This window comes from Chelonoidis abingdonii, chromosome 16, assembly GCF_003597395.2.
Source record: "Chelonoidis abingdonii isolate Lonesome George chromosome 16, CheloAbing_2.0, whole genome shotgun sequence".
Lineage (NCBI taxonomy): Eukaryota > Metazoa > Chordata > Testudines > Testudinidae > Chelonoidis > Chelonoidis abingdonii.
The window spans coordinates 823,984-849,189 of NC_133784.1; the positions used below are offsets into that span (position 1 = coordinate 823,984).

Genomic DNA, 25,206 nt, shown 5'->3' on the forward strand with positions numbered 1-25,206 from the left:
CACCAGCTATTATTATTCAGGAAAGTTTGTCCCCATGGGGCAGATCTTCACAAGATCTCAGCTCCCATTGCTCTGAATGATGCTGGCTGCTAAACCCTTTTGAAAACCTGGCCCTATATATTAGCAAAGCACAAGGCAATTTCTCAACTGCATCCCTCCAAAAAGCTGTCTTGGACCAATGAAATTAAATGAGGCCTCCCTCTATTCCTGTATGTCCTTGGATATATCTTTCAGATGTCAGGGGGTACTTCTTCCCTCTGGCTGTACCTAAAGCTTGGTGCTTCAGAGAAATAATCCAAAAAGCCTCCCATGGAACTGTCTAAAGCCCCAAACCTGAAAACCATTTTGCACATGCTTTTCTCCCATGACACGTGAGTAACGTGTCTGCAGGAGCAGGGCCTGGCAGTGGAAAAGAACTTCATGGAACATATCAACTACTGTTAGTTAGTGGCTGGGGGTGGTTAAGTCTTAAATGAGTTATATTGTATATACTTCTACATTGCCCTTTACAGAACAAAAACCTGCTGATCAAGGTGCTACATAATAAATAAATAACCAGTAGGAAAGAAAGTATATTCTATCTAATTCAAGTTTCACAGTCAGCTACTTTAGTTCTCAATCACAAACTATCACCCAGCCTGAACCTCACTATTTGCCAGGGCAAAATGTGTCAGGGCACTTCTAAAGTTGAGTCAGTGTTGCGTCATTTAATTTCTCATCATCTATTTAAACTGCCATCCTAGCCATAATCAGAAAGATAAATGCAGAGTCATCCTTCTTCTTCCCAACATTAATATCCATCAGTGCTTCAAATGCAAACAATTGTGACATTCGACTTTATAAAAATTACCAGTGCACCAACTCTGCTTAATTAAACTATTTAAAAGTTGCTTCTGTTACACATAATGAATGATATATTAAACTGCAATGAAACACGCAGCAAGACAAATACTCCACAATGCTAGCAATTAAGACTCACTTCACTTATGGCAATTGACAACATAAGTGCTCCACACTTCATTCAGCTTGTGCATTCTAAATGAACTGGTGAGTGAGAAGGGTGCTTCTTTCCTAATGAGTTTTGTAATCAAGGCATCTATTTTAATTTCAAATTGGCTAGATTGGGGAAAATTGCTAGAGTAAATGGCTGGTGCTAATTAGGATTATAAAAATATTCATCATGCCACAAAAGTATTGTAGGGTCTTGATTTCCCTATATTTGCATATGGCTTCAGTTTAAGGGGGGGACTCTTGATAAATTGTCTCCTTTTTAATGAATTGAACAAACACTATATATGTTTTACTCGTCCTTTCATTTAAAAGGCCTGATAGATATTCATCATTTGTAAATGAAGTTAGGTGATTTCAAATCCTCACTTGATTACTGTATTGAAGAAGAGGCCTTGGTAAGTTGCCTTTAAATATTCTGGATCTCTGGGGTTTCTTTTTACACAACTAACAGTTTGGTTTGTCTGTTTTATTAACTCCGTGGGCTAAGCCCCGGAGGTGCTGGTGGCAAATAGCATGTGCAGCCAAGGACAGACGTTGTCATAGAACATGATGTTCTCAGAAGAGTATGTCACATAGAGAGGAAGGATAGCCTTGCAGTTAAGGCAGAGGAATTCAATTCCTATCTGGGATCAATTCCTGGATTTAACACAGCTTTCCCATGCAGCCTTGGGTAAATCACTTAATCTCTCTGTGCTTCCTCACCTCATTTGTACTGTGGGGATGATACTTCTTTTTGTCCGTTTCGACTATAAGCTCTCTGGGGCCAGGGCTACTTCTTACTAGGTACAGCACCTAGAACATTGAGGCCCTGATCCTGGCTGGGGTCTCGAGGTGTTGTCGTTAAAACAGTACTAATTGGGCAGTTCTTACTGTTCCTCTTAGCAGTGAAATGTGCATGTTATTTTACTCTAGACAGGATGGGGACTGCAGGATTGATTAAAGAGGCTGAAAGTCAACACATCTCCTCCATTTTCCCCCTTGACAGCTAAAATCTACTTCACCCCTATCGTACATAAACGTCAAAACTCTAGCAGCAAGATGTGTTTTCTCCCCTTGCCTGACACACTCTTCCATACCATTTTCTTCATCTGCCAGACTTCACAGAGGCCTGCAGAACTTTACAGATGACATGGTTCTAATCCACTTCCTTACCTATCCAGGTGTTCTCCAAACACAAGCATCCAGCTGTGACAATCCTGTTTAAATCCAAACCATCTGTCGCTGCCCACATTTTGTGAAGACCCGCCTGAATAATCTGAGATAGGGCTGCACTCTTAAGTTTCTTGTAAACTCATTAACTTTCCCTTTTAAGAGGCCTTTAACTTAACTATGCCTTCCTATTGACATCAACGGGAGTTGGACTGGGCCCTAAATTTAGACACAAGGTATACTGTGTAGCAACACAGGAGAAAGCCACAAAAACAGGCGCAGAAAGAGAGGAGGAGGTTGTCAACTTCCAAGGAAACAATGGGCATGTAGCACCTTTAAAATTAGGCCATTTTTATACAGTTTTAAGGACCTAATTCTAGGTACCCATGCCTAAAAATATTGGCTTTCAAGTGTTTAAAATGAAAGGTCACAGACTGACACTGCAAAATATTATGGGGGCACCAGAGCAGGGCTGATAGTGCTCATTGGGCTGGCCTGACTCAATCTGACCGGGAATGGCTGTTTGTCTGAATGAAAGTGGTCACCATCAAAAGAAGCGTGTGCTCAGTCCCTTCTGATGCCAGAGTTCTGAAGACAACTGATAGCCAAGGATTTAAAATAAAATTGACAGGGCCAGATCTTCAGCTGGAGTAAATTGACATAGCTCTGTGGAAGTAAGCAAAACTACACTGATTTGCACCAGCATTTCCTTCTCCGGAGGGAACGAAACACCAACCACTTCCATTGACCCAACTTTCCAATGGCTCCAGCAATCGTTCACGAGGAAGGTACTACTGGCAATGGGTGCTACTGCCATCCTTGAGATTGGGAAAGGAGAGAAGAGTACAGAGGATGTGGTTTGTTTGTCTTCTCTGGAAGGTGCTCAGATGTTATGGTTGATGGGCGTAGTATAAACCTTGGACTTGGCCAGACTAGACTATTTATCTGTAAGGCCAGGAAGCAAGAGAACAATGGTCCTGTGAATGTCAACGAACTATGATTAAAACGAGCCCGGGTGCATACCATCTCTCCACACACTACTTCCCATGGGACTCCAATATTATTGAGATGAATGACAAAAGAATCAACACTTGTCTCCCCATGAGTTCGCTCACCCTACCATACAATCAATGATTCCACTGTTGGGATCCAGGCAGAGGCAGAAAGAGCTTCTTATCTTTCTCATTAACTGAACACCACGCACAACTAATCATGATGAAATGAGTTTGACTTCAGCTGCTACTTTGCCCCACAGGGCAGCCTTCTGTCTGTCTCCTGAACCTCTCCAGGGCTGCACGGCTGACATAACGGGCTGGGAGGGGGGTGTCTTGTTCACATTCTGGTGACTTTGTGTGTAGCTTATAAAAAGTATCCCACTGTACCGCTGTCCTTCTAAATGAATTCAGCCCTGTCTAACCTAGGGAACCAAGATCCTGACATGTGCTGCATTAGACTTGTGGATCATAAGTCTCTACTGCTCTGAGGTTACAGGGAACTCCTAATTGAGTTTGATATCGACTGCCAGGTGCATCTTCATGACACAGCAGTGTATTAGCTTGATCATCTAATTGAGCTGCTTGTACGTGATGATATGAAGAGACCCACTTTGTTGTTTTGCTTCGTGATGAAGATTAAGGCCTTTGGAAGCAGCAGCCCTTGATTACAGAGCTCTTTATTTATAGAATTCTCTCACATTAATAATGTGGTGGCAGGTGCATTTGAGAATGGTTCGATAACATCTATCTATTTATCCTCTGCTTCTCCCTCCAGCTTTTCCTGCAAGGCTCATCACTGGGGTATGTGAGGACCTTCTATGTTTACAGTTTATTTTTCTAACAATTACAACTTTAAATATTTTAAGTGTCTCCCCCTGCTTCCTTACAGGGCCATGGGGAGAGATTGGAGCTGCAAGCTCTGTGCTTCCCTCTCTCCACACAGGGGACATACATAGGGTCTGCCTACACTGCCACTGGAGGTGTATTTTCCAGCATGCGGAACTTTGATCCAGTTAGCAAGCTAAAAACAGCGATGTAGCCACAGCAGCCTAGACTATATGCCAGAGTACAATCCCATCTAAGCTAGTACTCAGTTGGCTAGCCCGTTCTGACGCAGCTACACTGCTATTTTCAGTGTTCTGCTTGATCCAAGCTAGCATGTGTACATCCCCCCATGCTGGACGTTACCCCTCCAGCTGCAGCGTTAGTCGGGACGTACCCTAAGAGTACACCATCTGCTGGATTGGGGGGTAGCGATCGATTTATCAGGGATTGATATATCGCATCTCATCTAGACGTGATATCGCTCCCCGAATGTGCTCCCCATCGACTCCGGAACTCAGAGGTGGCTCTAGATATTTGCCGTCCCAAGCACGGAGGGTCCGCTGGTCCCGCGGGACCAGCAGACCCTCTGCAGGCACGCCTGCGGGAGGTCCACCGAAGCCACGGGACCAGTGGACCCTCCGCAGGCACACATGCGGGAGGTCCACCAAAGCCGCAGGACCAGTGGACCCTCCGCAGGGAAGCCGCCGAAGGCACCCTGCCTGCTGCCCTACCAGCGACCGGCAGAGCGCCCCCCACAGCTTGCCATCCCAGGCATGCGCTTGGAGCACTGGTGCCTGGAGCTGCCCCTGCCGGAACTCCATCAAAGCGAGCGGTGGTAGCAGAGTCGATGGGGGAACCGCAACCGTCGATCCCGCACCATGAGGACAGGAGGTAAATCGAAATAAGATATGTTAACTTCAGCTATGGCATTCCCGTAGCTGAAGTTCCATATCTTACATCAACCCCTAACCAGGGCCGGCGCTACCATTTAGGTGACTTAGGCAATGACCTAGGACGCCAGAATTTTTGGTGGGTGCTATTTTGCCAGGAAGGGGTGGCACGCGGCTCTGGGGGACCTACCGCAGTCATGCCGGCAGACGGTCCGCTGCTGTGGCGGCTCCGGTGGAGCTGCCGCAATCGTGCTGGCGGACGGGGCGCTGGTCTAAAGGCTCCGGCGGACCTACCACAGTCATGCCTGCGGCAGGTCCACCTGAGCCTTTAGGCCAGCGGACCGCTCACTGGCATGACTGCGGCAGCTCCACCGGAGCCGCGGGGGGCGGCAGCGAAACGGCCATCCGCCTAGGGCATCAGAAACCCTGGCGCCGCTCCTGACCCCAACCCCCAGTGTAGACCAGGCCTTAGACTGTATGGTCTTTGGTGCCAGACTGTTCTTCTAGTCTGCATTTGTACCCTGGGGACCTCAGTGCTACAATAGAGCAAAGAATTAATAAACACGAAATAGTAACAGTAGGTGTCTTGACTCAGCCCCACGTACTGCATTAGTCGGCACAGCTGAGCCAATGTGGCAGAGGGTAGCAATTGGCTATAAGTCGGGGTCAGTGGCAAACTGCAATGCCTTGGGAGCAAGCAGTGGGAGAGGGCGGGCGGAAAGGAACTGTGCCTCTTAAAGACACAGTTACTTCCCTGGGCTCCATGAGGGTTGCAGCCTCTGTACACTGACCCTTACTCTGGGCTAGAAGGGATAATATAGCTCACAGACCGCTGGGGCCATTGGCCCAGTTCCTCAGGTGTATTTAGGTGTGTTAGCCAACACATATATGCTAGCCACATATATAATATAAGTGTTGGGAAGTTACGTTAACTGAATGTACTATACTCTCCCGACAATCTTGTCCACCCAGGTCAAACCTCCTGTAATACTGTGCATTAGCTGAAGTAAGCTTTGGCTTAAGTAGTTAGGAAATTTGTCGAGATCAGGACATATGAGTGCTTTACCATAGCAGCAGGAAGGGAGTTACTCTCACAGACTAATACTGGAAAGTTCCAAAGGAAAAGGACAAGATATGAATGTTCTACCCTGGGAGAAGCCTAGGCCCGACACACCCCTTGGTATCTGGAATGCATGAGTTCAGACCAAAGATGAGAAGCACAGCATGGTACCAGATAAGGTAGAAAGCTGAATGGTTAAATTTAGTTTCAACTGACATGCACAGTCCCTGGTGAACAGGTAGGATGCAAAAAGATGGTTTTAGAGGTGTGACTTTGGGAACACAACTTCTGCGTAAGGTGAACGCAACAATGCTGTACAAGATGGCTTCCCGGATACCGGTATCATAAAACTGGAAGGCACCTTGAGAGGTCATCTAGTCCACTGCCCTACACTCAAGGCAGGACTAAGTATTATCTAGACCATTTCTGACAGATGTTTGTCCAATCTGCTCTTAAAAATCTCCAATGATGGAGATTCCACAACTTCCCTAGGCAATTCATTCCAGGGCTTAACTACCCTGAGAGTTAGGAAATTTTTCCTAATGTCCAACCTAACACTCCCTTGCCACAGTTTAAGCCCATTGCCCTCTTGTCTCCTATGTCCTCATAAGAGCGTTAAGAACATTTCCCTCCTCCTTGTATCAACCTTTTTGTATTTGAAAAACTGTATCCCTGTCCCCTCTCAGTCTTCTCTTCTCCAGACTACACAACTCAGTTTTTCAATCTTCCCTCAGGGTCATGTTTTCTAGACCATTTACTCCATTTTGTGCTCTTTTGGAACTTTTCTTACGTTTGTCCACCATTTCCTGAATGTGCACCCAGTAAGCTGGACACATATACCATTGAGGCCTAAATCAATGCGGAAGTGAAGCAGAAAGTATTACTTCTCGTTCTTGTTACAACACTCAGCTAATACATCCCAGAATGATGTTTTGCTTTTTGACCGTTACCTTTGACTCATTATTTGCTGTTGATCCACTTGACCCCAGAACCCCTTTTCTGCAGTACTCCTTCCTAGCACGCATTTCTCCATTTTGTATGTGTGACAGCTGATTGTTCCTTCCCTAACGTGAGTAACTTTGTTATTTGTCCTTATGAATTCATCTATTTACTTTCAGACCATTTCTCCAATTGTCCAGATCATTTTGAATTTATAATCCCTCTCCAAAGCACCTCGCAACCCTCCCAGCTGGTATCACGCAAACTTATCGTATGAACCTTTTTCTCTGCACTATTATGTTATGACGTTTATGCAATAAGCCTAACTGATATGTATATAGGTTTCTTTCATAACCAACCAAGAAGTAGTCAGGCAACCTGATAACAATTTATTAAACAGGTGCCTAACTCCCACTGAAATCAAATCCCTTTGAAAATCGGGTCACATGCCTGTTTCATCTGGTCTTTGGACCGCAGTAAAGCTGTCCTAAGGGGTTTTTAATATTTATTGAAACTTCTGCTTGCGTAGAAGCTTAGCTGATTGTAGTTACATTTGGGATTTGTGCACTGACCATTTCAGGTTCTCAGAGGCAGCACCAGCAGCTTGTTTTTCTGCTAAGATGAAAGAAAATTAATAAAATAAAATATGAATCTAAATGAGGTTTAAAAAAAATCAGAGTTGAAATGGAATTTGCAGACTCATTTACATGTGCCCAGTTCTAAGCGGGTGGATTAAATCTCCCCTTTGCAGCTCCAGCTGCTGGGAGTCGGAGTGCATGTATTTGGTTTGTTTTCCAGTGGCCATCTAATGCATCTTTAAGCTGCCATTGATTTGCAGTCATTGGAAGTAAAATCTGCAAAGGTCAAATATGCTTTGACAGCCTAGAGAGAGGGTTGAGGACAAACTGAGAGTGTAGATCCCCCTGCCCACCCTGTGTGTGCAACAAGCCATTGACTTCTTATCTGTGGCTTTGTTGTTTTATTAGCTATGGACAAAGAATCACAGGAGGATACATGTGAACAACAAGCTCACCAGTTCTCATGCATTTCATAGAATATCAGGGTTGGAAGGGACCTCAGGAGGTCATCTAGTCCAACCCGCTGCTCAAAGCAGGACCAATTCCCAGACTGACTTTTGACCCAGATCCAAAAATGGTCCCCTCACGGATTAAACTCACAACCCTGTGTTTAGCAGCCAGTGCTCAAACCCCTGAGCTATCCCTCTCCCCTTAAAGGGCAGGACCCCCAGCTAACTGTAAGAGATGAGCAACCAGCACAAAGGCCAGCTGTTCAATACAGACCAAGCTCACCCAGGATCAGGTTGCGTATTTGAACCTGATAAACTGGTTTGTGATCATAGAATCATACAGTCATAGAAGATTAGGGTCAGAAGAGACCTCAGGAGGTCATCCAGTCCAAACCCCTCCTCAAAGCAGGACCAACACCAACTATATCATCCCAGCCAGGGCTTTGTCAGGCTGGGCCTTAAAAACCTCTAAGGATGGAGATTCCACAACCTCCTTAGGTAACCCATTCCAGTGCTTCACCACCCTCCTAGTGAAATAGTGTTTCCTAAAATCCAATCTAGATCTCCCCACTGCAATTTGAGACCATTGCTTCTTGTTCTGTCATCTGCCACCATTAAGAACAGCCAAGCTCCATCCTCTTTCAACCCCCCTTCAGGTAGTTGAAGGCTGCTATGAGGCTGATCCTGCAGCACCCAGATGGAGGCCTGGGGGAAGGCACAAACCTCCTCACTTTCCTCACACACAGGAGGTGTCTCCAACCTGCACCCTCACTTGGCTACTCCCCAATGCATACCTGGGCCACAAAGCAGGCTAGTGCAATGGGTCTGATTAGCCATCACCCCACCTCCTCCCTGTCTCTCTTGAGGCAATTTACACCATGGAGGTGTAAGGAAGAGGCAGGGACTGAGTCCAGGTACTGTGATTGTTCCTGGTTATTGCGTGGGATTTGCACTTAGAATCATAGAAACACAGGGTTGGAAGGGATTTTGAGAGGTCATTTAGTCCATTCACGTGCGCTGAGGTAGGGCCAAGTAAACCTAGATCATCTCTGGCTGGTGTTTGTCTAACCTGTTCTTAAAAACGGGGACTCCACAGCCTCCCTAAAGTAACCTGTTCCAGATCTTCCCTATCCTGTGCATTAGAAAGTTGTTCCTAACACCCAACCTAAATCTCTCTTGCTCCCAACTAAGCCAATTCCTCCTTCTCCTATTCTCAGTGGACACAGAGACCAATTGATTACTATCCTCTCTCTAACAACTTTTACACATTTGAAGACTGTTAATATGTCCCTCCCCAAGCCTTCTCTTCTCTAGCCTAAAGGTGGCCTGTTCTTCCAACCTTTCCTCGTGGGCGAGACACGCCTTGCCCCCAGCACCTCCACACAAAGTTGTGGCAAAATCTGGCCCTAAAGAAGTCCAGATTGCTTTCCACCTGATTTGGGGCCCAGTCCTATTCCCGTTGCAATCAACAACTGAACGTCAATTTCCTTTCGTTCTTTGTGACCCTGCCAGCAGGTAGGGGATCTTGGGGGACAACTACTGCACTGGTGGGGTGCAAAATAAACTTTATTAAGAAAATGCAAAAACAGGGAAAATTCAATAGTGAGGGGTATGGGGTTTGTTAAGGGAAGACAATTGGGGAGGGTTTCTTTTAGTAAATAGTATAGCAGGGTTTCAATAGTGGGGTACAGTACAGTGGGGTTACAATTACAGTTGTAACCAATTAACACTGAAGTATAAATATGTAACAGGTAGCTAACAAATTTCTGTGTAAAAGGGTGTGTCACAGCAGCATATAACCAACTGTACAGTTATGGGCCAAATGTGTTAAATAACCAACAACTCTAGTGAAAATGGTGTCACAGTGGTGTAAATGTAAAAGTGTGAGGGTGTTGTTAGAGAGAAAAGGGTAACCAATGGGATTTTATGCTAGACTCAGTATACAATTAGGTTTGAGCAGGCGTTCAGTAGGAGCGAGCTGGACCTACGTAGGTGGGAAGGGATTAAGGAGAGAGAGAGAGAGAGAGAGAAAGGCAGGGATAGAGGAATGGAGGTTGGTGGGAAGAGGAGGGCACATGAGCTGAGAGGAGTATTTAAACTCAGGCGAGACACACGAGAGCAGACAGGCTGCAAGTTTTAAACACAGAGAGACATGCAACGAGTGACTAGGGGAGCTCGGGGGGTTATTGGCACGGGCGAAGTTCGGGAAGGGGGGGTTAGGACAGCGTGAAGACAGACTTAACCAACAATTATACAGAACACAGCAAAATCTGTATCTATGATCTAACTGTAACCAAGACTACACCAAAGATTTAGCAAAGTACAACCAACAATGCGAACAATGCTTTTTTTAAACCTAACGTTACAGCAGCACAATACAAACAACTTTCTCTAAACCTAACTTAAACCTACAGCTATGCAAGAATGAAAATTAGCAACCTTATCTAGACTAAGAGAACCTGATTCTAATAGGTGCACCCTTACACTATGCCGATTGATCTTTGATCAAGGAGGGGGAGCAGTTCCAGAGGGCAGAGTGTTGTGTGCCCAGCGATACAGCCCGGGGAAGGGGGTTTAAACTTAGTGGTGGCTGCAGCCAGCAGTGGGTGGCTTGCAAAGCTGGCAGCCCAGGATACACGTCCAGGAAGGCACAGCTTAGCAAGCGGGACAGGCTTTTTTTTTTTAGCAGCAAAGGCGCTGCTGTAGCAAAGAAACGATTATATATTAAGACCAAGGGTTAGCTTGGGGTCTGTCTGCTTGGGAAACAAGGCCAGCAGCTAGGACAGGGGAGCCTGCAAGAGAGACTTTACATCCCGCAGGACAGCGAAACATAGAGACGGGAACAGCGGTTAGTAAGGCATCGACGGGAGAGATAGGAGAGAGGACTCGATTTCTTTGAGATACTCCAGGCACGAAATCGATGTGCTAGTTTTTAAGGACAATGGAGGGTTTCTTTTAGTAAATAGTATACAGGGTTTCAATAGTGGTTGGTACAGTTACAGTGGGGGGCATTCAGTGGTAACCAATTAACACTTGAGAGTATAAAATGTAACAGGTTAGCTCCAATTTCTGTGTAAAGTGGTGTGTACAGCAGCATAAACAACTGACAGTTATGGGCCAAATGTGTTAAATAACCACAACTCTAGGTGAAAATGGTGTCACAGTTGTTGTAATGTAAAGTTGATCGTGTTAGGGTAACCATGGGATTTTTTAGACTCAGTATACATGGTTTGGACAGGCGCAGTAGGACGGGTGACTCACGTAGGTGGGAGGGATTAAGGAGAGAGAGAGAGAGAGAGAGAAAGGCAGATAGAGGATGAGGTTGGTGGGAAAGAGGAGGGACATGAGCAGAGGAGATTTAAACTCAGGCGAGACACACGAGAGCAGACATGGCTGCACGTTTTAACACAGAGAGACATGCAACGAGTGATCTGGAGCTACGGGGGGTATTGGCACGGGCGAAGTCGGGCAAGGGGGGGTTAGGACAGCGGTGAAGAAGACTTAACCACAATTATACAGACACAGCAAAATCTTATCTATGATCTAACTTACCTAGACTACACCAAAGATATATGCAAAGTAACAACAATGCGAACAATTTTTCGTAAACCTAACTTACAAAGCACACATACAAACAATTCTTAAACCTACTTAAACCTAAGCTATGCAAGAATGAAATTACAACCTTGTCTAGACTAAGAGAACCTGTTTAATAGGTGCACTTACACTATGCCGATTCTTTGATCAGGAGGGGAGCAGTTCCAGAGGGCAGAGTGTTGTGTGCCAGGGTCAGCCAGGGGTGGGGTTTAAACTAGTGGTGGCTGCAGCGTGGATCTCTCTCGTCTTGGGCTGCAGCCCAAGCCTGAACATCTACACCACAATTAAACAACCTCTTAGTCCAAGACCTGTGAGCCCATGTCAGCTGGCATGGGCCAGCCACAGGTGTCTACTTGCAGTATAGCTACACAAGGGGAGGGATAGCTCAGTGGTTTGAGCGTTGGCCTCCTAAACCCAGTATTGTGAGTTCAATCCTTGGGGGGGGCACTTAAGGATCTGGGGCAAAATCAGTACTTGGTTCTGCTGGCAAATGCAGGGGGCTGGATTTAAGGACCTTTTAGGGTACCTTCCAGCTCTATGAGATAGGTATACCCTCAGAGTAGGATCTGACTGTTCACTGCTACTGATGCCAGGCAGAGCACTGAAGAACTTGATATCATTTTTCCCTATAGCTACCCAATTCTGGGCTCTTTTTAAATGGTTTTAAAACCAAGATGTGGTAGATTTCATAGTTACTGGAATATACATGTTAAGAAATAAAGACTTCTTAACTATTTCTCTCAAATAATCAGGAAAGAATTTCCCCAGCAGATAGTAATATATGTTAGGATAATCAAATCTCTGATTTTTAGTAACTTGAGAAATTCCCTTTAAATATCACAACAATGGGACCATCTGCAAATGCCCTTTGTTTTTAAGATTCCCATAGATCTATTTCATATACAGTGTGTGCTGTACATTCCACTGAAGGTAATCTGTATTTCTCTCTGGGTGGTTAACTCCTCTCTTGGATTATACAGCTGTATTTTTACTAAAGATGGGTCTGGAGCAAATTCATAGAACCAAAATTATTAGTATGAACCAAATGCATGATCCCACTCCCACAGCCCCCACTGCATGAGAAATTAGAGGAAGTTCACATCCAAGGGGTTGGATTCCACCCAAAGTCTATGGCAGCTTCTGCAGATTTAGGGCCAATACATTCAATCAGGGTCTTTCCACTGACTGTAACAGGAGTTGAATCACGCCCACAGAGATTCGCAGCAGCAAATCTGCTGCAGAAGTGGAGGCAGCAGACAGCAAGCGCAACCTCCCATCCACGATGGAGCCCGCAAGAGGCAACCCTGGCCAGGACGGGCGCTTCCATTTAGGCGGCCTAGGCAATCGCCTAGGGGGCCAGGATTATGGGGGGGCAGCAGGTGGCCCCGGTGGACCTGCCGCAGGCGTGCCCGTGGAGGGTCCCCTGGTCCTTTGGCTCCGGTGGAGCTGCCACAGGCATTCCTGCGGACGGTCCGCTGCTCCCGCAGCTCCGGTGGATCTCCTGCAGGCACACGTGTGGCAGCTCCACCAGAGCTGGGGGACCAGGGGATCTTCTGCAGGCACATCTGCGGCAGCTCCACTGGAGCCGCGGGACCAGCGCACGGGGCAGCGAAATGGCCGTGCGCCTAGAGCGCTAAAAACACTAGTGCCGGTCCTGACCCTGGCCAAAATTTCAGGCATTGCTGGCCAGGAAGAAGGCAGGGTCAGGGCCGATGGGGAATGCACTGAGCAGAATCTGCCAGCCAGGCTCCCCTGGAGTCCGGACTGCAATTTAAAGCTACCTTTCCCTAGAAGAAAACTCTTATGCAGCAATACCAATCTGAGTTAACCATGGCCGAGGATGCAGGGGACCAAACTGGCTCAAGGCAGAGTAATGTACATGTCCCTGTGCCGGCTTAGAAGACTCTGTCTTATGAAGTTTGCAGAGTCTAATTTAATCCGCTTTCATTTTTCCTTAAAGAAAGGTAGCGTGTGGTTGTTAGGTCAGCTCTTCAGCAGATGTAAACTGGCACAGCTCCCCTGGATTATCTGGCCCTCAATCTTTAATCTGATTCCAACAATACAACCATCAACTGCCCGGATAACTCTTGTATTTCAAACCTCAAACTGTACATATATATATATTGTTCAGCGCAAGTCAATCTTTATATATAAAAGAGGTGAAAATTGTGCACATGGCAACTAAAAATTCAGTTCTAGCCATTAGCAGCCTCCTTGGAGAGATGCCCATACAAGGCTTAGTAGATTTGACAACTCTCCATCACCAGGCTAGTTTATGCCAAGCTGTCAACAAGAAAGAGCCGGGGAACAGTGCTTCCTCCACAAATCGGTTTTCTGATTAGGAAAAGCCCTTGGTGCTCAGTGCTATAATTCCTATTGCTTTACACTAAGCAAAATGTAACCCCCATGTACAGTAGTGTGCAGTGTAGATCTTGCATATACACAGAGCCTGATTCTCGGTTACTCCACTGCTGAATTTGGGGCAAGCTGGGAGGTCGGGGATGGGGGGAAGGTGGCATTTAGTCAACTTTATACTACTTGTATTCTGGGGCTGTGCAGAGAGTTACTCAGCCCCTGGGGTAAATTAGAGCAACCTCAGGAATGCTCTAACCCACATTCAGCTTCCAGTGGCTCCCAGTGGGCCCATGGCAAGCAGAAAAAACACACTCTGACCACACCACTTAAGGGAGGCGGTGAGAGCCGGGATGACATTGAGCCCGTATGCCAGTTCTACACCAGCTGGAAAAGCCCCATGCACAGAGCATATTCTAGGGGGGCTTTTTCACCTACTTTGAGCCCCTTTACCGTGCTAGTGCGGCACAAAGGGGCCTTACTGAAAGAGAAAAGTAGGCCCCCTGTGTGAACCAAGGAGCAAATGTTTCCCTGGTGTCACAGTTGAGCCTCCTTGCAGACACATGCCCGACACATTCAGTTCAGTTTATCTCACCCCGTGTACCTCATCAGCTGTCTCTTTCTTACAGGGCTGCATCTGTGCGAAAAAGAAGCGCCGTTTAAAAACCTTTACCTCCATCTTAAAAGCGGCATCAAACCATTCGGCGACATCAAACAAGTCTACTGGTCTTTCAATCCAACTTCAACGTTTCTGGTGACGTTGAAATCTGAGCTCACAAGATATTTGACATTTGACTAAGTCTGCCAGACAATAACCCCCTGGTACTATGAAAGAAGTCTATTTACAATGGCTTTGAGCCTGGAAATGTCACTCAGGCCAGTGAGAGGAGTAACGACATACACCTGGCAACTGCCCTAGCATTCTGCTAACAAGGGGATAAAGGTTATGTTCTAGTTACTGTTTGAAGGTGCTGCTGTGGTAGTGTGTGTGACTTATTACAGGGTACACTAAATAGCTCCCAGGGCAAGCTCACTGGGAGGAAGAGATTAGAAAGAGCTGATGTACCAGTATTTGTAAAGAAGTGCTGCCAAATAACTTGGGCCCAGTATCTGGGTAGTATTGCCCCATAACCCTGGAACCCAGGAACTGAAACAAATCAGCACCGTGAACTGCACAGCAGCAGAGTGTATGGTAACAATTAAACGCCATAAGGAAGGAAAAATAAAGTGGATCTTTAAAGTGCTTTCCGTTTCAACAATCTATCATTAGCCATTGACAGTAGCAAATGATTTTGTTTTCATTGTAGTTCCACGCTGAACAGTGCCTGTAAGAACTGCATAATGGGGTTTCAAGTGTATTGCTGCTCAGTGATTGCCAGATCAAATGTGTTTGGTTTCCAACAGAAAGAATCCCCCACGCTCCCAAAAGACAGCTCTTGCATACGCAATGTGGGCTCCAAGTGCCAGATTTTCAGGAGAGCTCAGGAACCATTTAGGCCTCTAAATAAGTGGCTAGATCTTTAGCACGTCATATCAAATCTGGCTCTAGGATTCCTTCCGTTTCTCTTATCAGCACTATTGATAAAGCTTCCACAGGCTAAATTATGTTCTCAATAAGGACAGAGCAACACCACTGCCTTTGGTGGGTTTACACAGGAGTAACTGCTTGGAATTTAGTGAGTGATTCAGTTGAGAATGCCCGAGGAGGAACAGAATCCAGCTTCGCAGCCATGGAGCTGTTTTGGCTCTGAAAGGCTAACACAGCAAAAACTGAACAACGTCACTGAAGTCGGCAGATCTGTCTCCGAATCAACCCAAAAAGCAGATCTGCTGAATACATAGTCACTGTAGTGTAGCAAACTCACTGGTGCAGCACCTCCTGCTGATTATCCTGGGAAATAGCTCTTGCCCAGCCCAGAGAACCCTCGGCAGACCAGTGTCTCGCCTGCCTTTAAGGCCCCCGCGTCCCTCCCAGACCCCGGTGCCCCTTTTCCTCTGGGTTCTTCCCCCAGCAGTAACCCACAGTCTGCTCCCCCACCCCAGGGGAGCTCCCAACCCTCTCACCCACCTTGCCTCAGTGGCTACTGCCAGTCATCATCCAGCCCCCTCTCACTGGAGCAAACTGCAGTCCATAAAAGGTCACTCATCACTGGCAAGGAGGTTGAACCAGCTGCCTCTGCCTAACCCCAGGCTGAAGTCTCTGCAACCCCAGTACCTGTTTTGGCCTTTTAGCAAAGCCTGCAGCCTGGGGATTTACCAGGCTGGAGCTCCCCAGCCCCTCTTGCCTTTCCCCAGCCCTGCTCTGTTCCGTGAATGCTGAGCTCCCAGGCAGCCTGGCCCTTCTCTCACCAGAGCAAGAGAGAGACTCTTCCTTCTTCTGGCTCGCAGCCCTTTTATAGGGCCGGTTGTGGCCTGATTGGGGCATGGCCCCAGCTATGGCTACTTCCCCAATCAGCCCAGCCTATTGGCTCCCAGGGGCAGTCCTTGCCCACGGCTGTTTTAACCCCTTCAGGGCCAGAGCAGGATGACTACCCCGCTACAGTCACTTTCCAGATATATAGTTGTTCTTCTTGACAATTTCTCTGTCACCCGACTCTGTAAAATAATCACTTGAATCTGAAAGGAGTTGGTCACCTTTTGATCGAGACTGTATGCCAGAATCCAGTCTTCCTGCTTGGGGTGGAACAGCAGGCTCTGGATGTAAAAGTTCAGCCGATACTTTTGATAGGTGGCGCCTTCATCAGAGCTAATCAATATGCTGCTCTCAATCTCCGGGTCGCCCAGGAGCATTATCTAAATAGGACAATTGAGAGAGAGAGAGAGAGAGAAGGAAACAGAACAGGGTTAATGGGAAAGTCAGAATCCATGTAACCTAAAACATATTTATATAAGAATGAACTGGCAGCACTGCCTTAAATAAGATGGAACCAGAAACTGCTCAGCATTTCATTATCGGCCTTAGGCTGCAAACAGCTCCTCAAGATCCCCTATGGGTTTTTGTTAAAAAAAAATAAAATAAAATGGAAAATTTTGACCAAAATGCACATTTTTGTTTTGATTCAAAAGCAATTTTGGTTGATTTTTTTTCCTAATGAAAAAAAATTGATCAGCCGTAGTTAATGTAACATATATGGCATATACAGAATATTTAATACGGAGATGGGCTATAAAAGATTCACTGGCACTCAGTCGAGATGATCTGTATAGCTTACTCATAGCTTCATCACCTAGGAGGACTCTGGTCATCTCAGACTCCAGCTGACAAGACCATCATACCACATCACACTATATTTCACACACACACCCCCACGTATATAGAGAAAATAGAATCAATCACAGAACCATGGGACATATATAGTCTATAACAGTTTTGAAGTTTATCGTGGACTTTTGACTCTCTCGCCTCCTCTTTGCCCACTAATCCATCTCTACTTCTTCCACTATCCCAAACCTCTGAGTCGTTTCAACAACCACCAGGTTTGTTCGTTTCCAAGCTGCCAGAGAAGTGTCCCCCACTTTCTCCCCAAATGTCAAATTCTCTCTTCAAATGTACAGTCTCAAGATCCAAGATGGGCAGCATTTGGATTTAAGGTCCCATCTCTTGCTACCTTGCTGAGTTAGAAGTGGAAGTTTTCTGCCTTTGGAAAGGGGAGATTTCCCAGCCTGGCAGTCTGTGTCAAATGTGCGGTCGGAATTTAGGCACCAGTTTGTGCGTGTGTCAAACTTACCATCCGTACTGCAGTGATTGGTCACATAACATTTAATGAAGCCATTTTTCCCCAGTGCGGGAAAATGAAATTGTTCAATTTTTGCAAGTAGGGAGATAATTCATACCTCTGATTTTAATTAGAAAGTAAGACCAATATCATAAAATGTCTTTCTTCTATATTATCTTTTACCATTCCCTATGTCAAAGTTACCAAGAAAACTCATTGGAAAACCTTAACTCAGCTTCCCATCTTATTAACATCTTGAGAAAAACAAATCATAGTACAGCAAATGTCAATACAATGAAATAAAACGAACAGTGGGGGCTAAACTACAGATATGCTAAACACAGCAGATTATTGATACAGTAACTGATTCTAACAAACACTATTTGCTTTTCCATTGGAAATAAAATCTAGGATCCACCTCTTAGCTGCAGACCTGAGATTCAATACAACTTTGTTCTGTATAAAAACAACAAAGAGTCCAGTGGCACTTTAAAGACTAACATTTATTTGGGCATAAGCTTTCGTGGGTAAAAAAATCTCACTTCTTCAGATGCATGGAGTGAAAATTACAGATGTAGACATTATATAGTGGTCACTGTCACTATATAACCAGTCACTATATAATGCCTGCATTTGTAATTTTCACTCCATGCATCTGAAGAAGTGGGTTTTTTACCCACAAAAGCTTATGCCCAAATAAATCTGTTGGTCTTTCTGGTGCCATCGGACTCCTTGTTGTTTTCGTGGATACAGACTAACATGGCTATCTCCTGATAACTGTTCTGTATAGTGTCTCCATATAAACATTGCTCTAGAAAGCTTTCCCAAGTTAAACAATCCAAGACAATTTAGGGGCACAGACGAACACCTAACCAGCTACCATTTAATCATACAAGTTCCATTAGAAAGAATGGCAAGAATCTGCATTAGGCCCCAATCAAGCATAGCACTTGAGCAGATCTTTAATTTTAAACACGCAATAAATCCCACCTGAAACATGAAGTGAAACTGATTCAAAATCAGAAGTGTAATTGCATAGCCTGCCTTTCCATTGCACAGAGCTCAGTGAGATGCAGAAAGGGGGCCATCAGGAAAAATGATTACAATGAAACCATTTTTTACAAATTCATTCTGATTTAATTAACCAATTTTGATTAACAGAGGAAAGAACTTTTCTGCGGAAGGGTGGTTGTTGTTTTTAAATAAGTATATGATTTTTAATTTGCAAGTTTCCATTTTAAAGACAATTTTTAAAACTACTATCCATCATCAACCAGCCTGAAGGGAAAACAAGTGCTCTGCAGAAAAGTCCCTCACCAAGCTCAGAAATCCACTATCCTGAGATGCTGTTGACCATTCATGGCATGTCTCTTTGGGTATCCACAGAAGAATATTCTACTTGCACAACATCATAAAGCAATCTTTACCTAGTGGTACTTTGCTGGCAACAGAAGGGTACCTAGTACTGTAATCGGCTTGCCACCATGGGCAGCTAGCTAACAGAAGACATCAGTAAATTGATAATGGAAGCTCGAGAACCTGAGGGCACCAACCAGGAAAAGGAACAGGTCAGACTCTTAATCTTGGATTTTTTCCCTTTCTAATCAAATTAAAGCATATGCCTCATTTCCTCTGGACAAGAAAGGCTTTGCGTTTATTTCTCATTTTAAAAAAAAGCTTTTGCTATCACATATAGCTTCAGCTGGGAAGTTCTGTGCTTCCAGCTATACCTGTTTGCATTCAAAGGGTATTGCATGTGTAAGACAGACATTTGTAGTGTGCATTAGTAACATTTGCTTGCATCTGCAGAATGGTATGAGAGCAGGATACTCGAGGTGGACCTCACATTTAAAGGATACTTGGGAAATAAAGAGATTTTCCACAATGATGTCACTAAAGGTAACCAAGCTAACAAAGCCATATATTAAAAGTTTACTAGCAAAGTCTTGTCCTGAGCTCTCTAGATAGAAAGCTCGGGGCAGCTAGATATTGTCAGTGCCAGATTTTTCAACATGGTAAATATGCAGCAGGATGTACAGGGGTCCTGATCCTGTTACTTATGTATGCGGTCACAGTGCTGTCAATGGGGCTATTCACGGGGGCCACGGCTGCAGAACGGGGTCCGAAATGCAGGTACAATTGTGCATTTCATTTGCATGTGCCTTTGCCATGACTGTACATATGGCAGCATTATCACAGTGGCATAACTAGAATACCCAAAGCCACAATGGAGATATTGAGACACGCTTTGCTGTAGCATAAACCCCAGAATTCCAGGGAGATCAGTGAGACTCTTTCTCCTGATATCAATGGACTTTGGATCAAGAAAACAGAATGTAGGAGGAACAAGGAAAAGAATTCTTTGCATCCACAAGCAACATCCCTGTCCTTCAAATTCACCCTTGGCTCAAATCCTAGTTCCACTTCTTCAGTTCCCAGCAGTTTGTAGGTAACAGCTGAATGCTGGGAACATACTGAAGGATTATTGGTGGCCTGTGTATTCCTTGCACCCACTTTTTCCTACCCCATTGTGGAGTGTCTCAGGAGTGGTAATTCTACCCTGGCTCACTGGGCTGGCTTGAGCAAGCTCCTTCATCTCCCTGCCGCATCGAAAATAATAAAAACAGAGCCCATTGTCACTCATTGGGAGGTGACAAGATCGCATTCCTTCCTTCCACCAGTGTTTGAGATTTGTCTGGAGACAAATCAAATGCTATCTCAAAACATGCACAATCTCAAATGCTCCTGCGTTTTCGTGCAAACCACATCATCTTAGAAAACTGAAAATTTCTGAAGTGCAAAATGGCCCAGCACAAAATTACAAACCATGTTTCCCTAAGCACAGATTCTCTATAGTCATCGGAGGGGGTTAAACTTTGGACCTTCAGTACAAAACACATAGCCTCCTACCAGTTAAGCTGAAGGAGCCATGTTCAGAATGGGTAAGTACAGTCACTGGGACCAGGTACTAGGGGAGACAAGATCATATCCACTACCCCACTCGGTCACACCAAAAGCCCTCCAGACTCTTATCTTCAGTTTGTTTGGATGAGATCCCAAATCCCCACTATCTCCACATTCACGTCCCATCTGAAGTCTCACTTCCTCCCACAAGAAGTGAACTATACAAATAAACCATCCAAAGCCTCTTCTCCTCTTCTGGGCTTGCCAGTGCACCCTGCCTACCCAGAGCCTCCTCCACTCCAAGCATTTTGGGTTAGAGACCGTCTTCATTTGTACAGCCCCAAGCATATTGCCAGCACTTAACAGTCAGCAGGGGAGCAGAGACGGTTTGCTTACATTGGAGGTGGCACAAACCAATGCTCTGAGCACCCCACATCTTGCAACCAGGGCTGTTTGTCAAATAACAAAGTTGCCAAAGTGTGGAAACTTAACCGGCAACCTTAGTGAGAAAGAGGAGGAAAAGAAGAGCTGCAAGAGAGACTGAGGACAGCTGACCTTGCTAAGGGCTCATTACATAGGCTGCTTTCTCTCCTCCTTCACCCTCCTGCTCCTGCAAAAGACTGTATCATCCTTTCTATCAAAAAGGGTGGGGATCGCACTGAAGTATCAACATTACTACCCAGAGTATCGTCATTATACTCCCTCATTCCATGCAACATTGGCCACAAACAAAGCAGCTCAGAAGAAATAGGAAGTATGAGAATGGTCGCAAATAAAAGGCCATTCTGTGTTTTTGCAGCTGGGGCCAGTTCAGTTTGGCGCTGCTTTAACTGGGAACAGAGGCGGGGGGCTGATAAGGAGGAAACAGCGAGTGGGTGATTTGGGGGTTATTTTATTACTATTTTTCCACTGCTAAAAAAAAAAAAAAAAAAAAGCAAAACACCAAATAAAACACTTTTGTTAGAGGGAAATCACAGTACATTTTTCAAAGGGCAAAACTGCCACTTCTCGTTATGGGGCCCTGACAAAGGATCCGCCCCACTAGCGATTCAGATTAATCGCTTTTCATTAAGAGCCAATAAACAAACTCCAGCCAGAACGAGCTCCTCTGCCAGTTCCTGGTGTTGCCATTTATAATTGCTAGAAGGAACTGCCAAGGAGCACCAGCGACTTGTCAAGTGTAATTTATAGGTTTTTAAGATCTAATCATTTTCTATAATATTAGATTAAATGGCAGCCTTTATTAAAAAGGAAATTACATTTCACCTTGCTGCATTCTGGAGTATATATTTTTGTGCCGTCTGGGGTTTGAAAATGGGACTGGACGGGAGGAGTTGATTACTGGGAAGGGGAAGTCCTTGAAAATGTACTTCAGCCGAGGACTGCTATGATGTGGCTGCAGCTCCAAAGCTCATCTACGCATGAACGGCGAAGATCCGGTCTAAACAGAAACTTGAATGAAGCTCAGGGCTGCAGCAGGAAGGCAGGTGCAATAAGCACAGAGGTTACTGGTATGGAGGGTGTCCTCTCTTGTGAACCCCATCAGCTAGATGATCCTATACGGGTGAAATTCAAGACCCCACAGCACGCAAGTCCCATTCGGGGGTTAAGCCGGGCTTCGGATACCGTGGAGGGTCCTGTGCCCAGTGTGATTTTCACCCATGTAACACTCCAACAGATCTGGAAGACAGTCAAGTTGGAACTGCCTGGTTCATTTTGTATGGCAGTGCTTGTTTACAAGCCTGGAGAGCTCGCGAACAAAGCCAGCCAAAGCTGGAGCTGTGGGTGGGTGTGATTATTCTGTTCAGAGCATCTCCGCATAAGCACCAGATGAGAAAGGCTGGTGCTTTCAGAGCAGGAACCAGAGAACAGGGAGTCTCATCTGGGGTCACAGGATCCCTTGCAAGGGCAACATTGGGCTCATGCCCCTGGGCTGAGATTTTCAGAGCCCATCAGGAGAGAGAGCTGCACAACTTCTACAGAAGTTAATGGGAGTCGTAGAGCTAAATCCTCAGGTCAGCAACAAGAACCCAACCCAGAAGCTATATTATTGAAAGTATCCGCTGGCTTGGATGGGAAGCAGGGAGGCACTCCACACCTGGCATGGAGGATGGAGCAGAGCCAAATACCTCCAAGGGCAATGGGGGAAGGTACAGCTGCACCACCTTTTAAAAGGGTGAGCCTGGGAATCTCCCTACTGAGCCACAGTGGGCTTGGAAGTGGGAGGCAATCACATCATGTCACCAGGGCCACTGAAATATTGAGTGCCACTAATGATTCTAATGTAACAATACCCCTAGGTGGGACTGGAACCTGTGGAGCTGAAGGTCTGAAAGTACGAGCCTCTAACACTTGAGCTAAAAGCCTAGCTGCAGTGGGAGACTCATAAACCTCTTTACAAGCGCTACCCACTAGAGGGGGGACAAAGTGTCACCTGGCATTAGTATGGCTTTCACTAATACTCCACTACGCCTAGCACTCGGAGTCCCCTTTGGCTGCCATCACCTTCCATGGTGCAGGAGTGAACCCTCAGCACATGGAAGCGCCAAACTGTGGCTCCCTCTCACCTACCCTGCACATCAATCCAGCTCCGTATCAGTCTTGAACTGCATTATCTGTGTCACTAATCGCACAGTAGAACATTCGAACCGAAAGCTTTATTGTCCCTTCCTCATCTGGCTCTCCTTCCGCAACAGAAGGCAACGAGTCTGCTTTGCACCCAGTGGACTCTTTGATTAAAATGCCTTTTGACTGAAATTGAAACAACCTGCCATAAAAGACATTTTTATTAGTATCAGGTTTCGTGAAACCCTTTTATTATATTTCCCAACCAAACATACATTTTGATTTTAAATTACCAGACCATGTCTCTTTAAATGGGCACAGAGAAGTTTTACAGGTGCAAAATCTCCAGCAACAGCACCACATTAGCAGGAAGCATCCTAGTAAATGAATAAAGAAGATGCGCTCAAAATAAATGTCTTTTGTTCCCAGAAATAAATATATGGCGCTAAACTCTTATTTACAACCTGCTGATTTTCCTGTTCACTTGTAATATGCTTTTCATGAACTATGTCTATTTTAGAATCTCCAGCCTCACTTTTACTTCCCAACAGAAAGTGGTGTTGAAAAAAACAAACAAACAAAAAAAAAAAACCTTCCAAACCTGCTGAGCTAAAGAAGAGCTCTGTTCCTTGGCATAACGTCAGTAACTTCATCATTAGCAGTCCATTGCACGGGTTTGTGATTAAAAAATGAGGTTTGTCTTGAGAAGTGACTGTAAAAATGGCACCCTGTTATTGCCTCTGATATTTCCATATCAGATGTGCTCATCTTACTAATGAAAAGATGATTTTCTACCTGCTACACATACAGGCTCAAAGTCTAGCCTGACTCTTTCTGGAGCTTGCTGGAATTTTTCATGCAGACAGTTTTCCTGCTGGGAAAAAAAAACAGTTTTATCTAAGGTGAAAATGAGGGAATGTCCATCCAATTGAAAGTTTTGTTTAATTTTGGCTTAAAATGCAATTTTGTTTCAGCTTCTCAGTTTAAAAAAAACAAGATCAAATGATGTTTTAGTGTCAACATGTTAATTCAAACCAAAGATTTGTTTTGTTGCAACATTAAAGATCCTTTATGTTTACAGAAGCCAAAACAAAACAGAATGAAACAAGATTTTAAGTCAAAGTGATACAAAAAAAAAGTTTTTCTTTCAAAATGTTGATTCAAACCAAAATTTTTAAGTTCTCGTCACTTCAAAAACTCCCGCAGGAAAACCAATACATTTCAACCAAAACATTTCAAATGACAATTATTGTATTGAAAATGTTGGTTTTCTGACCAGTTCTTCCCTTCCTTTTCCTCCATCATCACCCATTCAGTTATACCGTAGCAACCTTACTGTCTTTGGATCATGTGATACCTCAGCAGCCTGACTGTCTTCAATAGGGTTTGCACAGATGTAACACATTGCAGCTAAGGTCCAAAAACTTTGAATCAGTTCTATTTAAAAACCAATTTGGTTAAAACATGTCAGGGCCAGGAGAGCAGCAAAAGGGATTTGTTTGCATCAAGAGTGAGAGCAAGAGAGCTGAAGGAGGCTGAGTTCCTGCTGGGCGAAGAGTGGACTGGACAGAAGTGCTCCCGGACAGGCTGAGGATGCCAGAGCTGAGTATGAGAACATAAGAGCAGCCGTATTGAGTCAGATCAAAGGTTCATCTAGCCCAGTATCTGTCTACCAACAGTGGCCAATGCCAGGTGCCCCAGAGGGAGTGAACCTAACAGGCAATGATCAAGTGATCTCTCTCCTGTCATCCATCTCCATCCTCTGATGAACACTGGCTAGGGACACCATTTTTTACCCTTCCTGGCTAATATCCATTTATGGACTTAGCCACCATGAATTTATCCAGTTCCCTTTTAAACATTGTTATAGTCCCAGCCTTCACAACCTCCTCAGGTAAGGAGTTCCACAAGTTGACTGTGCGCTGTGTGAAGAAGAACTTCCTTTTATTTGTTTTAAACCTGCTACCTATTAATTTCGTTTGGTGACCCCAAGTTCTTGAATTATGGGAATAAGTAAATAACTTTTCCTTATCCACTTTCTCAACATCACTCATGATTTTATATACCTCTATCATATCCCGCCTTAGTTTCCTCTTTTCCAAGCTGAAGAGTCCTAGCCTCTTTAATCTTTCCTCATATGGGACCCTCTCCATACCCCTAATCTTTTTAGTTGTCC

At 45.0% G+C, this 25,206-nt stretch overlaps 1 protein-coding gene across 1 annotated transcript in view; it reads right to left on the bottom strand.

The window, feature by feature from the left end:
- LOC116838098 (VPS10 domain-containing receptor SorCS3) overlaps positions 1-25,206 on the bottom strand; it is a 513,373-nt gene that overhangs the window by 184,819 nt on the left and 303,348 nt on the right. The window contains exon 4 of the mRNA XM_032803097.2: positions 16,480-16,638. Within this exon, the coding sequence (XP_032658988.1) occupies positions 16,480-16,638 (159 nt within the window). The remainder of the gene's footprint in view (positions 1-16,479; positions 16,639-25,206) is intronic.